The sequence below is a fragment of the Miniopterus natalensis genome, chromosome 2 (assembly GCF_054644295.1).
Source record: "Miniopterus natalensis isolate mMinNat1 chromosome 2, mMinNat1.hap1, whole genome shotgun sequence".
NCBI lineage: Eukaryota > Metazoa > Chordata > Mammalia > Chiroptera > Miniopteridae > Miniopterus > Miniopterus natalensis.
The window spans coordinates 127433885-127449642 of record NC_142082.1 but is presented as its reverse complement, the minus strand read 5'-3'; the positions used below and the strand labels follow the sequence as shown (position 1 = coordinate 127449642).

General features: G+C 38.9%; 2 protein-coding genes across 5 annotated transcripts in view; one reads left to right on the top strand and one right to left on the bottom strand.

Moving 5' to 3' along the window:
- LOC148093806 (uncharacterized) overlaps positions 1-12912 on the bottom strand; it is a 53734-nt gene extending 40822 nt beyond the window's left edge. Inside the window, exons 1-2 of the mRNA XM_087814545.1 lie at positions 12764-12912; positions 12294-12363 (exon numbers count right to left, since the gene is read on the bottom strand). Coding sequence (XP_087670671.1) covers positions 12294-12363; positions 12764-12896 — 203 coding nt within the window. The 5' untranslated portion in view covers positions 12897-12912. The remainder of the gene's footprint in view (positions 1-12293; positions 12364-12763) is intronic.
- The window catches only part of CNOT2 (CCR4-NOT transcription complex subunit 2), a 110349-nt gene continuing 107458 nt past the window's right edge, over positions 12868-15758 (top strand). The window contains exon 1 of one of the 4 annotated variants that reach the window (XM_087814542.1): positions 12868-12927. Coding sequence is in view for 3 of the 4 variants with exons in the window: in XM_087814543.1 (XP_087670669.1) it covers positions 12923-12927 (5 nt within the window). In the remaining variant the exon portion in view is untranslated. The remainder of the gene's footprint in view (positions 12928-15758) is intronic. The other 3 variants (XM_087814543.1, XM_087814544.1, XM_087814541.1) reach the window with 3 other exon arrangements.

Below are 15758 nucleotides of genomic sequence, written 5' to 3'. Positions count from 1 at the left end.
TCAACACTGACCTCCTGTTTTATCTCTGATTATTGTTGTTTGAGGTTTTCTTGTGCTGTTTGTTGGAGCCACTTTCTAGTTTCCGAGGATATTTTTTTCTTTTCACTGGTTACCTTATTAATTTGGCTTTTTCTTTTAGGCTACCTATTTTTATAGATGATAGTAAACCATGAAAGCATTGGAGAATAATAACATCTTTAATGTTGGATTCAGAATATTAAGCAGCTTTAAATACTGCTGTGATCAATTACAAAGGTGATGAGTAATAAAAAAAAAATTCAATATAAGGACAAGGATACTTGAAGGGCAAAATAAAGCTCATGAACTGGAGCTCTGATACATGTGGCATACAAGAAAATGGGGAAAGCCCTGGCCAGTGTGACTCAGTTGGGTTGGTTGTCATCCCATGCACTGAAAGGTTGCCAGTTTGATTCCTGGTCAGGGCATATGCCTGAGTTTTGGCTCCATCCCTGGTAGGGGGCATGTAGGAGGCAGCTGATTGGTGTTTCACTCATGTAGATGTTTCTCTCTCCCTCTCCCTTCCTCTCTCAAAAGAAAAAAGAAAGAGAAAAGAAAAAGAAAATCAATAAAAATATTTTAAATAGGGAAAATTATACTACACATCACATAGTTTTCTTGAGAACTAAATGACAATATAACACAATGAGTAGCACAAAACTGAGATTTAGTCACATTTGAATAATGAGTGATAGATACCAAGTCAGAACAGAACATTGTATTACAATGAGGAAGCATTTATTCTATTCTCAAAATTGGTTATATTAAAAAAACACTTTTATGTTCATATCTAGAAAATAATTCAAAAAGGATATAGAAAATTTAGAGTCAGGAAGAGTGCCATGAAAATAATGCAAAGCTTTGGAAACTCCCAGTTATGGGACAAATCCTTATACAAGAAACTAAGGGACTATACAAATTCTTTTTATTTATTTATTTTTTTTATTGATCGATTTTTAGAGAGAGAGAAAGGAAAGGTAGCACGAGAGGGAGGGAGGGAGATTTGTTGTTCCATTTATTTACACATTTATTAGTTGATTCTTGTATGTGCTGACGGGATAGAACCCACAACCTTGTCAGATTAGGATGATGCTCTAATCAACTGAGCTACCTGGCCAGGGCCAAATTCTTTTATTTTCTTTTATTTTTATTGTTATTTTTATTGTGCATCAAATATTGCATGAAATGTATAGGTGACAGATTGCAGATAATATTTTGGTTATGTGTTTGATAATAGTGTCACTATAGTCATCATCATGAGATTTCTCAACACTGAAGAGAGGCTTAATAAAGATTCTCAAGCATTACAAAATGCTTTGTAATAGTAACCTTCACCTGTGTGGAAGATCTCAAAGAGTGATCTTAAGAATATGTACAATGAAACATGTCCCCTTCCCCAAAATTACATTATTAGAAATGGTGGTCCCTTACCATCATGACAACTCATTTTAGAATAGTCAATGCTTCATTTAAAGTACAGTTATGTTCTGTTTTTTAAAAAATTTAGATCTCACGCTCTTATGATTTTATGCAGTTTCTAAAAATATGCATAGAAGCCGAGCCTGTGATCCAGCAAGTTTTTATTAGTTCCATTGAATGTTACAGAATGGGAAAGTGAGCTAAGGGCTTTATTCCTATTATATTTTGAAAGATTGCAGAGTTGAATACTAGTATATTTAATATGTTGCTGACTTTCTTTAAGCCTTGGCAATTTAAGGCATCCTAGAATATGTATTAATTAGTGGAATATTTGTCATTCTTACTGCACAGACTTGTTATAACTGATTTGTTTAAATGAAACTGCTATCGCCCGGCTGGGCATGGCTCGGCGGCTGAGCGTCGACCTGGGATCCAGGCGATTGATCAGGGTTCGATTCCCGGTCAGGGCACATGCCTGGGTTGCGGGCTCGATCAATGACTCTCTCATCATTGATGTTTCTATATCTCTCTCTCCTTCTCCTTTCCTCTCTCTGAAATCAATAAAGATATATTTAAAAAAATAAATAAATGAAACTGCTATCATGTGTCTTGCAGAAAATTTCTAATGTAGTTTTTGAGAACTAAATTAACTATTCATGTTTAGCCAGATAATTGACACATGGGTCCTTTATGAAACGAAATCCTTTTTAATTATTAACCAAGTTACCAACTTTTGATTTCAAAAGCTGCTGTTTATGATGTATACTGAACAAATTGTAAATTTTTTTGTGCCACATATTTTACTGTTTTCAGGCACTGTAATGCGAGGTGTGTGGTTAGAAACAATAATATATTAAGGTTCCTATTTAACCCTTTCAGGACTAAAATGTGTTCATTTAAAAACCAAATTTTTTCCTGCCTTGGCTTGGTAGCTCAGTTGGTTAGAGCATCGTCATGATGTGCCAAGGTTGTGGGTTTGATCCCAGGTCAGGGCACACACAAGTATCAACCAATGAGTGCATAAATAAGTGGAAAAACAAATTGATGTTTCTCTCTCTCTAAAATCAATCAAAAACATTATTTTTCCCCCCTGTGTTATGTTTGCCAGCATTCGGTACTGTTGATCTGGATGTAGGTTTATATGCTCATTTTTAGCTTATTTCTTGTAACTTTGCAGCATGCTCTACCCATTCAGTCCTTAAAGGGTTTATTTTACAAACTGTGTACTGTAAGGTTTATTAGCAATCAGATAGAAAACTGAATAAGCTTATACCAGCTTTTGTAGAAAAATCTGCTCAGCTTCGTACTTCATCCATGAACAATTTGTAATGTGACCAGTTTTAAAGACTAAATAAAATAAAATGTAAAAACAAAAAAAGCAATGTAAAAGTTTTAGGTTAAACATAAAAATAGTTCCTGGTGCCCTGGCTGGTGTGTCTCAGTTGGCTGAGCGTTGTCCTGTGCACTGAAAGGCTGTTTGTTCAATTCCTGGTCAGGGCACAGGGCAAGGTTGAGGGTTCAATCTGCAGTCGGGGTGCAGGCAGGAGGCAACCAATAAGTGTTTCTCACTTCGATGTTTCTTTCTCCCTCTCCCTCTCAAGTCAATAAAAACATTAACCCCAAATAATTAGTGAGTTAAATAGAATGTTTGAAGCAGGGAATTTTTAGATTGCTTCTTCCATTCACAAGGTTTTTCTGAGATTTATATACTTCATAATCTTGTCTCATTGTCTTCATAATCTTCGTTTTCTTTTACACTGAACATACCTTCACTTTAAGTATAAACTCCTTAGTTAAAAAATGTATTAACATCCAGCATTTGAATGGCTATTGCTAAGGTCATTACTATTTAAGCAGCATGTACATAAATTATTTATGTATGTATATAAATTATTTTCATTCCTTTTGTCAATTCAGTATTTAATCCATGTTTCCCTTTTAAACAGATTTCAGTTAATTTTTCATTGCCAGTAAAAATGTATTGACTGACTATAGGTGAGTTTTAAATTAATTTACTATTATATATTCATTAAATCTGGTAACTTTGGGAGAGCAATTTTACCTTCTTAAGTGGAAATTAGCTTATAATTCATACATAGGATAGGATAATTGGTGTTTTTATTGAGATAACAACTTAATCATGTATTTAAACATTCAACAAAGTTGAAAGCAGAGTAAAAAGTATTTTGTTGTTTCCCATGATGTGGGGGGAAAGAACTTTTATTGCATGAAATTGATTTGAATGGGTAAAAACACATTAATTTTGAGACGGCTCATAGATCATGTTTCTCTCTCACAAAGATGTTTCTCTCTCCCTTTCTCTTCGTAGTACCTGGGTTGCAGGTTCAATGCCCCCCCTCAGTCGGGTTGCATGAGGAAGGCAAGCAATGTGTCTCTCTCACATTGATGTTTCTCTCTCTCCCTCCCTTCCACTCTCTCTAAATATCAATGGAAAAAATATTCTTGGGTAGGAATTAAGAAAAAACAAACAAAAATCAATACAAACATATTCTCAGGTTAGGACTGAAAAATAATTTTAAAAAAAGGGGGACATGAAAAACATACTACAAATGATTCTATATAACTGTGTTTTTTCTTTTTCCTTTTTGGTGCTGACTAAACCTTGAAATGGACTGATTAGCAGTGACTTACCGAAAGCCATCCATTTCAACTCTTCTGCCTGGCATTTAAAATACTCTAAAATCCTGCCACCTTATTTTACGATAAATTCCACTGGCCCCTCTACTTATGCTGATTCTAGTAACTGGCCCATGCTCATTTCTGCTTCCAAGATGACCAACTTGTATTTCCTCAAAATTTATGAGGTTCTAATTCCCAGTGCCTTATTTAGAGATAGGACCTTTAAAAAGGTAATTAATATTAAATGAGGTCATACAGGTATGCTCTAACCCAATAGGATTTTTCTTATAAAAAGGGGAAATTTGGAGACAGACTTGAATATAGAGAGAACACCATATGAATATGAAATAGCCATCTATAAGACAAGGACAGAGGCTTTGGAAGAAACCAACCTATTTTGGACTATTAGCTACCAGAACTGTGAGGATATCAATTTTTTTAAGCCATCCAGTCAGTGACTTTGTTCTGGCAGTCCTAGCTGCCTTTGCTCACCATTCCCCTCACTGAAAATGTCCCCTCCTCTCATCCACATCTACCCAAACTATGTCATTTAACACTGAACCTAAACAGCTACTTGGTGAAGTTATCCTTGACACACCAATCCTCTCTCACTTCCCTTTTCTGATCTAGCAGAGAATTTATAGTCTGTACCACAGAGCATATAAAGTAGATGTAAGAATTTCATGAGTTAATATAGGTAAAATTCTTAAAATAGTGCCTGACACATAGTGAGTCTTAAGCATTTGCTATATCTGTTGCTATTACTACTAATTATATTTTTCTCTAATCAAATAACGTTACTACTGACTCTTTAGTAGAATTCTCTGTATGTAAGTGCTAAAAACACTTGTTGATCTATAAGACATTTAGGGGAAAACAGGACATAATTCTTTCCCTTAAGAAGCTCGTATAGCAGGGCAAAAAACAATTCTATAAGAAGCTTAAGTGAAAAAAAAACGAGTTCAGAAAAATTTCACCAAAAAATGAGTCCTGAAGGAAAATGTATTAGTTATCTATTGCTGCATAACAAATTAACCCAAACCACAGCAGCTTAAAACATCTCAGATTCAGAAAGGGGATAGCTAGGTGGTTCTTGTTCAGGGTCTCTTATGAGGTTAGCTAAGCTGTTGGCTAGGCTGAAGTCATCTCAAGGGGGCCCAAGGATTTGCTTCTAAAGCTCCCTCATGTGGTTGTTGGAAAGTTTCAGTTCCTTATTGGCTGTTAGACTTCATTTACTTGTAACATAGGCTTCTCCATAGGCTGCCTGAATGTCCCATGACATGACAGCTGGCATCCCTCAATGATTCAAGAGTATGCATAAGGAAGTCGTAGTGCCTTTTATGATCTAGTCTCAGAGTCATAGTCACTATCACCTTATTCTATTTATTAGAAGAAAGTCACAAAGACCAACCTGCATTCACAGGAAAGTAAATGAAGTTCTACCTTTTGATGAACAGAATATCAAAGAATTTGTGGACATATTTTTAAAACCAGCATAGAAGACTAAAGAGAAAATTTTTAAGACATTCTTTGGGGAGCAAAACGCTCACTCAAAACAAAGGGAAGAAAACTCAAGGGCATGAAATATGAAGCAGCATGGAATATTGGGATATAACCACAAGTAGTACCTGAGGTTGCAAATGCAGGAAGGTGTTATATCAAGGTCTTGGTCCTGGCTGGTTTTGATCAGTGGTTAGAGTGGCAGCTCTTGGACCAAGTTGTTGCCGGTCTGATCCCTGGTCAAGGGCACATACCTGGGTTGCAAGATCCCCGCCTGTCAGGGCGCATGTGGGAGGCAACCGATCAATGCGTCTCATATTGATGTTTCTCTCTCTTCGCACCCCCTTCCACTCTCTAAATAGAAAAAATATCCTCAGGTGAAAATTAACAAAAAAAATAAAAGGTCTTTATGGTGCCTGCTCCCTTCCTGGAGCATGCCCACACCTTTCCCTCCCCCTTCTTCCCCCACAGGTGTCTGTCTCCTAAACTCTAAGGGACCCCAGGAGACTCACAACCAGGGGAGCAGTGGGCAGTGGCAGCTCTTCCAGGGCTAGCCCCATAAACTTGTCTCCAAGGCCCCCCTTTTTTCTGACTTTTCATTGAGCCAAAGCAGCCCTGGGTAGGCTCTCTCCTATTGCTTCTTGTGTCTTAAGCCCTTCCTTGTTTCACCATCCCCAGTTTTAATAAACTTACTCTAAAAAACAAACAAAAAAACCAAAAAACGGTCTTTAAAATTCATGACAAGAAGTTTGCACTTTTATCCTGTAGGTGATGAGGCATTGTTATAAAGATTTTATGCAGGGGAGTCTCCAAAGATGTGCACTGCTGAAATTGGTGGTAGTTTGGAAGACTGGAGAGAGGTAAAACTTAATAAAGACCAGTTAAATAACCTCTTTAAAAAAGTCTGGATAAGAGATTATGAGTGAATGATGAAAAGAATGGCTGAAAAATGGGAGAGGTAAGGATAGATCCTAGACACATTTAGAAGGTAAAATATGTACAAATCGGCAATTAGTTGTAGGGTGTAGGGAAGAAAGGATAAAAGATATCAGGCTTGGCAACTATGTGGTAGTATTTCCCCAAATTATCCACTTATTTCTTGAAAGACAAATATAGCCTTTTAATTAGTATTATACAATTTTTTTTCTCTGAAAATTATAAAACTATGAAATGAAATAAAAATAAGTATATAACAGTCACTTCTGCAAAGTTGAATTAGCATCTTGTACATATCTGGTTAGTCCTTTGTGAACTTAAAAATTTTTACAAAACTGGAATTAGATTTTAAAACTTCTTCACACTTAGCCCGGACAGTATGGCTCCAGTGGTTGAGCGTCGACTTATGAACAAGGAGGTCACGGTTCCATTCCTGGTCAGGGCTCGAACCCCAATAGGGGGCGTGCAGGAGGCAGCCGACCAATGATTCTCTCATCATTGATGTTTCTTTCCCTCTCCCTTTGGCTCTCTGAAATCATTAAAAAATATTTTTAAAAACCCTTAATATATCATGTCAATAAAATTTCCTCCACATAATTTTTAAAAGATGAATACTGTTCTACTGTATGGGTTTAGTGTAATTTTTTAAAAAAATATATCTTTATTGATTTCAGCGAAAGGAAGAGGGAGAGAGAGATAGAAACATCAATGATGAGAGAGTCATTGATTGAGCCCACAACCCGGGCATATGCCCTGACCGGGAATAGAACCGCGATCCCCTGGATCCTAGGTCAATGCTCAACCGCTGAGCCACGCCTGGCCAGGCTAGCTTAATTTATTTAACCAATATTCTAGTAAACAATGCAATAAACACTCTTGCAATAAAGTTGTTACACATATCCTTATGATACATTTCCACTAGAGGAACTGACCTGTCAAATGTTTATGCTCAAGGCTTTTGATACATATTGCTAAGCTGCACTCTAGAAATTGCCAATTTATACTCTAGTTTAAGAAACCGTTTTTCTGAACCCTTGCCAGTATTATCAAGATTTAATCACTTGTCAGAATAACACCTGAAGACCAAATTAATGTGTAACATGTTACATCACTCATAAGTCTAACTTACTATTAAACTTTTATAATATTACCATTCAAAGCTTAAGATTCATGCATTTTAGCTGAAGAATATGAGGTCAAGTTTATAACAAATTATACTACTATTTAGTGGGAGTTTCTGCCCTAGATATTATATTGTAGTGCTTTTTAAAAAAATGTTTTTATTGATTTCAGAGAGAGGAAGGGAGAGGGAGAGATAGAAACATCAATGACGAGAGTCATTGATCAGCTGCCTCCTGCACACCCCACTGGGGGGATCTAGCCCACAACCCAGACATATGTCCTGACCGGGAACCAAACCATTACCTCCTGGTTCATAGGTTGATGCTCAACCATTGAGCCAAGTTGGCTGGGCGTAGTGCTCCTTCTGATTTGCCACTCTGCCTCACCAATTATGTGTGTGTGTGTTTTTCCCCTGTAATAACCTTATAGATTTCTCAGAAAAAGGTACATAATTTCATTATCAAGGGCTGGAAGCTTGACATATTTCATTACTTTAGCACCGTTTTTCCTAGCTGCTTCCTAGCTTGGACTTTACACATTATGTGTTGAAAGAAACCTTTCAAGACATTTACTTAAAAAAAAGTCTACCTAATCTTGGATAAGGATCTGTATCTTTCATTTAATGGCTCATTTAGTCACTGTGTCATACAAGCAACAATATTCATCTAATATCTTACCATGTGTGGGGAATAAAGCAGTGATCAAAGCAGATGTAGTACCTACTCTCATGAAATTTAGTTGCAGTAGGGTGAAGGAAAACAATAATAAAGAGATAATGATAAATTACAAATGCAATTAAGAAATAGAGGGTCACAGTGATTCCACTCCTAGGAATATATCCTAAGAATCCTGAAACACTAATCAGAAAGAATATATGTACCCCTATGTTCATAGCAGCACAGTTTAAACAGCTAAGATCTGGAAACAGCCCAAGTGCCCACCAGTAGACGAGTGGATAAAAAAGCTACGGGACATTTACATCATGGAATACTATGCAGCTGTAAAGAAGGATCTTGTACCCTTTGGGACAGTAATGGATGGACCTGGAGAAAATTATGCTAAGTGAAATAAGCCAGGCAGAGAAAGGCAACCATCACATGATCTTGCTTATATGTAGAATCTAAAGAACTTAATAAACTGATGAACAGAATAGATTCAATGACATGGAAGCATAGATGAGACTGACGAATGTCACAAGGATGGAGGAGGGCAGGTGGGTGGAGGGGGAGAGGGTAACCAAATAATTTATATGCATATATGCACAATCCAAGGACATGGAAAGGGAGAAGGACTGGGGAGGGGGATGGGATGGGGTGGAATGGGTCATTGGGGAGAAAAAGGGACATCTGTAATATTTTAAACAAAAATAAAATTAAAAAAAAAAATTTACAAGCAAGTGTAAGGAAAGAAATAAAGTACTCACAATCTTACTATCCAGAGACAAATGTTAAAAATCACAAATATTTTCCAGTCACTTTATATGTATATGAAACACACAGTATAATATAAAATACATGCAAATTATAGATCACACACACACAAAAAGAAATAGAGGGTCATGTAAGAGAGAATAAATGGGAAAAGAAGCTATTTTAGACATGGTAACCAGGGAGGGAATGTTAGAGATGATAGCTGAGTTAAGACCTGAAGGATGGGAATGCATTAGCTTTATAGACAGAGAGAGAGCTTATCTCGGAGAAATAAACAGCAAGTGCAAAGTTCCTGTGGAATATCAGTTAAGTTCAATTGAGTACAAGAGACCCTAAATTGTAGCTTTAATGACAGAAATTTACTTTTTCTTTGCATCAAAATCTGAATATAAGGAGTGCAGGCCCCAAGGCCTCAGGTTTCTGCCAGCTTAAGGTTTTGCCATCACTAGGATGGGGGAACCTGCACATGGTCCAAACTGGCAGCTAGAGTTAAAGGCTCCACATCTGTACTCCAGGGTGTAGGATGTGAAAGGAAAAGGAGCAAAGGACTGAAGGTGTGCAACAGCTGTCTTTTAACGTGGTTCTGCAAGGGTGCCACATGACACACCTGCTTCTTGGCCAGAACTACCACATGGCTATAGGAAGGCTGGAAATATAGTCCTTATTCTGGACAGCCATGTGCCCATGTCTATTACTACGAACAAAGTGCCACAATTTTAGGGGATAACTGTCTGTGCTACAGACTGGAAAAAGCTTGGTACATGACAGAGACACAAAGGAAGGGTGAGAACAAGATGAAGCTGGAGAGGTAGGCAGAAGCCAGATTATACAGTTTTAAAGGCCACGGTAAGGAAACTGGATTTTATTCTAAGGGAAGCCACTGGAGTTTTAAACAAGGGAGAAACCTACCCTAATGAACTTTTAAAAATGATCTCTCTGGCTGGTATGTAGAGATTGTTTGAAGGGATGCAGGGAAAAGTGGAAGCAGATAGTGTGGATATTGCTGTTTGAGAGATGACTGTGTCTTGTGGACAGGGTGGTGGTATGAGAGGTGATGAGAAGTGGCTAAATTCAGAATCATATAAGGAAGAGCTGATGGTACTGGATGATCAGTTGGACCTACAGTGTGAGGAATCACAGAAGCTTCCTAGCTTTATGCCTGAGCAAGTGAGTGAACTGCTGGCAGTATTGTTTACGGGAGGACAGTTTGGATCCAAATATTGTTTCAGTACTGATTTTTTTAAAATGTTTTTTATTGATTTTTAGAGAAAGAGAGAGAGAAACATCAAACCAGTGACCTCGGTACATGGGACAACGCTCAATCAACTGAGCCACAAGGGCGAGGGCAGTGCTTGTTAAATTTGATATCTGTCTTTTTTACCCCTTACCATGGTAAGATTTTCAGTATTGTCTATACCTTTCAAAAAATGTGAGGCCTCCCTTTCCTACAACTAGTTATTTACAAACTCATTTTGTTCCCTAGTAATGATTTTTCCCGCTCACTTTAAACCAGTAATTTTTCTATAAGGTGCATAAGAAATTTCAACACACAAAACACATACACAAGGTGTAGACTGTTTTTCAGTGAAAGAAAATCCATCAAAGTGAATAGTTTAAAAAAATCTATAAAATGGGCAAATCTGATATTAGTAATAAAAATGAAGTTTTTGATGCAATAGGACAATTTAAAAAATGTACTATTTATAGTGCTTAGTAGAAAGCCATAAACATAAGCCCTTTACAAATGTTAGCTCATTTAACACCTAGAACCAATCTCGAAGGGAGGCATTAAACAAGTTTTACAGATTGGTCACCAGTAATAGGACAATTTAAAACTTGTTCAACAAGACTTAACTTTATCCTAGTTTTCTCAAGAAAGAAAAAGTATCCATGTATTTTTTCCTAGTGCTCCTACCCTATACATTTACACATGAAAATGTTTGTTTTCTCTTTCAGTAAAATATCCAAGGTAACAAAACCCTCAAATTAGACCTGTCCCTTTCTGAAAGTAATTGCTACAATTTTACCAATGTTTATGCAATTTAAACCTGTGGGTTGTTTTTTTTTTGTTTTTTTAGTAAATATGGGGACGTTAACAATAAGGTCCATTAAAACTAATGGATTAAATGGTAATACTTGATGCAATTATATATATATATATATCTATACATATATACACACACACATACATATATATATGTAAAACCATATCTCATTTTAATTATTCTATCTTACGATTCCAAATATTAATAGTTATTCTTTCAAGTTATTAATAATTAAAGTGCTCAGTAACACAAAGATATATGCACATACATGTATTTATACACCTGTATATATTACATTTATTTAAAAACATTCAGTTTTTTAATACACAGCAGAAGAGAAAGCTCAAGAGGCAGGCGGGAAGGAACTGCTGGGGAAAGGGCAGGGAATATATCCTCCATGAACTTTCTTAACACAAAAAACACAGTGAAGCAGAATGTTTAATTAAATGAATAACCATGTAAAACATTTTCGACTGGCTACATCAGCACCAAGTTTAATTTACACAGTTTCTACTAATATTTCAAAATACACTGCATTCCGTAAACATGACAGTCACCTTTATTATTATTATTCTTTTGCTATTTATGCGTGACAGGTGCCCTTTGCCCTTCAATGATATATTTTAAATTGGATTACAGTGAGTTTTTTGGAAGGAAAAAATGATTTTACAAAAGAAACAAACAAGGGAAGTAGAAACTTTATTTACTCCCAATGAATTGCACTTTACATTAATACATTCTATCACTCAAATAGTAATAGCAATTTTCACTTAATGAAACTATGCTCTTTAAGTCCAAAATATCCAGTAGTAACAAAAAGGGAAGAATTCATCAATATGAAAAGGAATAGACTTATTATTTCAAAGAGGAGAAATTTAATTTCACCCTGAGTAACAATTATTTTTCTGGAAAGCAGAGACTTTTCACTCCCCTTAAGTTTCCATCAAAGCCACTCTAATTTCAAACGGCCTTGCTGAAAGTGCAGCCGGTCATTCGAGCTTATGCGGGGGCTGGGGAGTGGGGGCAAGAGAAAATGCTATAAAATCTAACTCAGCCAAGGCGAGCTGACCTAATAGTGCTTTAAAAACTTGCTCCCCAATATGCTCCCTCCCGACAAGTTTAAAAAAAAAAAAGAAGGGTGGCGAGTAGAAAATACCAGCGGTTTCGGCAGAGGGGAACTCACTTCTCAGGAGGTGATGTGACGTGCTGCGGGTCCCTGGAAGTGCGTGCACAAGCACCGGAGGTTGCGGGGGCTGTGGGAGGAAAGGGGGACCGCGGTCAATTGGCTTCAGGTGCTGGGGCGAGGGGGCGTTCCAGGAGGACGTGGAGGGGCGGGGTGTCCAACACGAACACAAACACAAACTCGCTCCGCGTCCCCGGGGAGGGCGGGCCCATGCCACCTCACCACTCCCCGCCCCTGGACCCCGCGGCCCACCTCGCACCCAGGGCCCGTGCCCAAAGTGAACCAACCCGCCCCAGGGGAACTGTAGCGGCCGCCGAGGCCCCGCTCGCTATAACGGCCGCGGAGAAGCTACGAGCCTCCCGGTGAGTCGGCGGTGACGTGGTGGAGGCTGCGGGGAGGGAGATGATGGAGTAAAGCGCCTCTCCCCACCCACTGTCCAGCGCGCGGGAAGCGGTCTACCCAACCCCAACCTTGTCCGGTCCGCGATCGCCTCTCCCACTTTCCGCCGCAGCCTTCAGGGAAGCCGGAACGACGGGGGTCACGGCGGGGGTCAGAGGGTAAAGGTCTTGCTCCCAGCAGCCTCCGCGGTGGATACGTCGCCATCTTGGATCCGCGGGACAAGAAAATTCATGCGGTGAGTTTTTGGCAAATTTTCGGAAGTCTGGCAGCGGGGCGCGCGGCTGGGGCGGCGGATTCGGGGCCCCCGCAAGGCGGGGGAATGCCTCGGGGCCGGTCCGGTCGCGCCTGGGGTCCGCGGGCAGCGTCCCGGCCCGCCGCTTCCCGTTGCTTTTGTCTCGGCTCCAATCGAGAGAGGGAGAGCAGAGCGGGCGGGGAGGGGGGGTGGCGGCGGTGGAGGGAGGGAGGGAGAGAGGGAGGGAGGGGGTGTGTGTGAGGTGGGTGGTGGATAGGACGTAAAGCGTCGCGGTACTTGGGTCGCTGCAGCAGCAGCAGGTCTAGATCGTAGGCCTGGTCCCTTCGGTGGGCGCTGGGTTTTTCCTCAGATTCCGCTCTCACGGGCTCCCGCCAGCGCGAGGAGCCTGCGCCGCGCTGCTTCCTGGGGAAGAAGCGAAGGCAGCAGCGGCGGTGGCCAGGGAGCCCGGGCCCGCTTTAGACGGCGCTGCCGCCTTCCCATAAGCTGCCGCGGTTCCCTGGCTATTCACATTCTCTCAGTACACGCACATCACCTGCAACTTGTGTGTGTTTCTGTGTGTGTGTGGTTTGTGTATAAAAGATGGGGGACATTGGACTGACTAACGGGTTTCAGGAGCGTCCGGGCTCTGGGCTACCGAAGGATTTGGATGAAGGAAGGAGCGCAACTGTGATGCTTCCTCTGCCACCGCACCCGGAGGGGGAAGCTTCCGTGGTGTGGTTGAGACTGAGTCGAGGTAGTCCTGGGGTGGCGGAGGAACCCGAGACGTTTCTGTCTGTGAAGTTGCTAGCCCTGGCTTTCTACTTCCGCCGGGGCCTTTCCACCTTTTGCTGGCTTGGGTCTACATTAAAAGTTTTACGAAGGAATGAGTTGGGGTTACAAGAGGCCCTCGTACTCTTTAGTCGAGGCTCTGTTGTCCGTCTAGGAGAGAAACCCTGTGACTCTTGGTGACTGCTGATCGTTTTTGAATGCGAGTTGTTGTATTCTTTTGTAAAAGCATTTCCAAGGCTTTAGAATTTGCATTTATTCCAGACCCCGTGAGTACAGTATTACCACCATAAGAGTCTTACATACGGGTACCACACTCTCCGAAGGAACCTAAACATCAACTTCCTTTGAATCCTAGGAGATGCCTTCACTTTTCAACATCCAGAAGACCGAATGCAACACATTTTGTTTCATTTTCATAAAACTCTTGGTCAAGGGATCCTACTCCTTTCTTAATCTTCAGGACGGTTTCTAATAAGTATAAGAAAATATACACTGATACCAGCCCTTAGATTCTTGGCGAAATGGTAGAAGGTATTGAGTTAAATTTGTTCACAAGGGAGGCCATACTTGTATTTACTTCAGAGTTGAACACATTTCCTGTCATGCTTGATATTAGGAATTTCTAGACCTCTTGAATAAGTGCAACTTTTGATTTGCCCATTGAAACAAAAGTGGAAGTGGGGACGGATATAGAAATTTGAAAGTATTTACATATTACGTTTATGTTGAATTGTTAGGGAACATTTCCTATATTTGACCACATTTGTTTTCAGATGTCAGTGAACACATTTCTTTTGCAGTTATGAAAGATGACTTTATTCTAGATTTAAAGGATTGATTAAGAGTCTCAGTGGACTGAAATGGTTGTCAATTATATTAAGATGGTTAGATGTTTACATTCCCATCTCTTTTCACTGAAATACTTACTAAATGGACCAAAGTCTTTAGTAAGCTTTGTATGTTGAACTCCTCTTTTGTTCGTAGTTCTTTTGTAATATTAAATCAGAAGGAAAAATAGAAAACTCATTGTAAAAAAGGCAAAACTTCTCCTTCACTTTTTTCTTGCGTTCTTAAGGCCCTCATTTAATTTTAAAAAGTTCCTTTTCTGTCATTTTTTCTGAGGGCTTGAATTGCACTGACTTATGCGAATACTTTTAAGAGAGAAACTTTCACATTTTTTTTGCATCCTAATTAATGCTGCATCAATAAAAATGAATGAACGTAGTAGGTATCATTTGTTGGCAGAAACCTTTTATCCTAACTATACTATGTAGAGGTATCTGTGACCTAATCTGATAACTCTTGGGGAATGAAAATTGCCTGTATATGTGACCAAGCAACAAATACAACATTTTCAGTTTCTATAATACTTTCGTTTTAAAGTAAACTTATAGGGTGGAAAAACAAGGGCAGAATGTATGTGTGTGAGTGACTTACTGTCTCTTTCATTAGAAAAGTACTTGATCTTGAAGATAAAATAAAACTCAGATGTTCCTCCCCAAGGGCACTGATTACCCATGTTTTTACTTAGTAATTTAGGATGTTTACTTTACTTTTTTTATTTTTGAGAGATACTTTACAGTTAGCTATAACCTGCAAATTCTGTTTATTCAAAAGTAAATAAATACTTCAGATTTATGAGTAGATTTCTCTAGAAGTGCTTCTAACCCAGTTTTGGTTTTAATCTCTTCAGTAGATATTGATATTAAAAGTACTCATATTTTGAAAGACCCTTACGGAATTTTTCACAATCTTTGAGGAGTTACAGTTTTGCCCTTTTTAGTCACAAATTTGCTTCGTAAGATATCCTGATAATATAGAAAAATAAAAGGTAGGTATGTTTCATGTTCATATGCAATAATGAGTATACATTAACAGACTAGTGAATAAGTTAACAACTTTGCTTTTTAATTGTCTTAAAATTTTTCAGTGTAGAAAGTTAATTCTGTTATGATTACATAAAAACAAACTTTCCATGTGTTTGCTTAAATAGGCATTTGAAGACAACTTATGCAAATAGTGATACAGTCTTAGTTAGGAGAAGA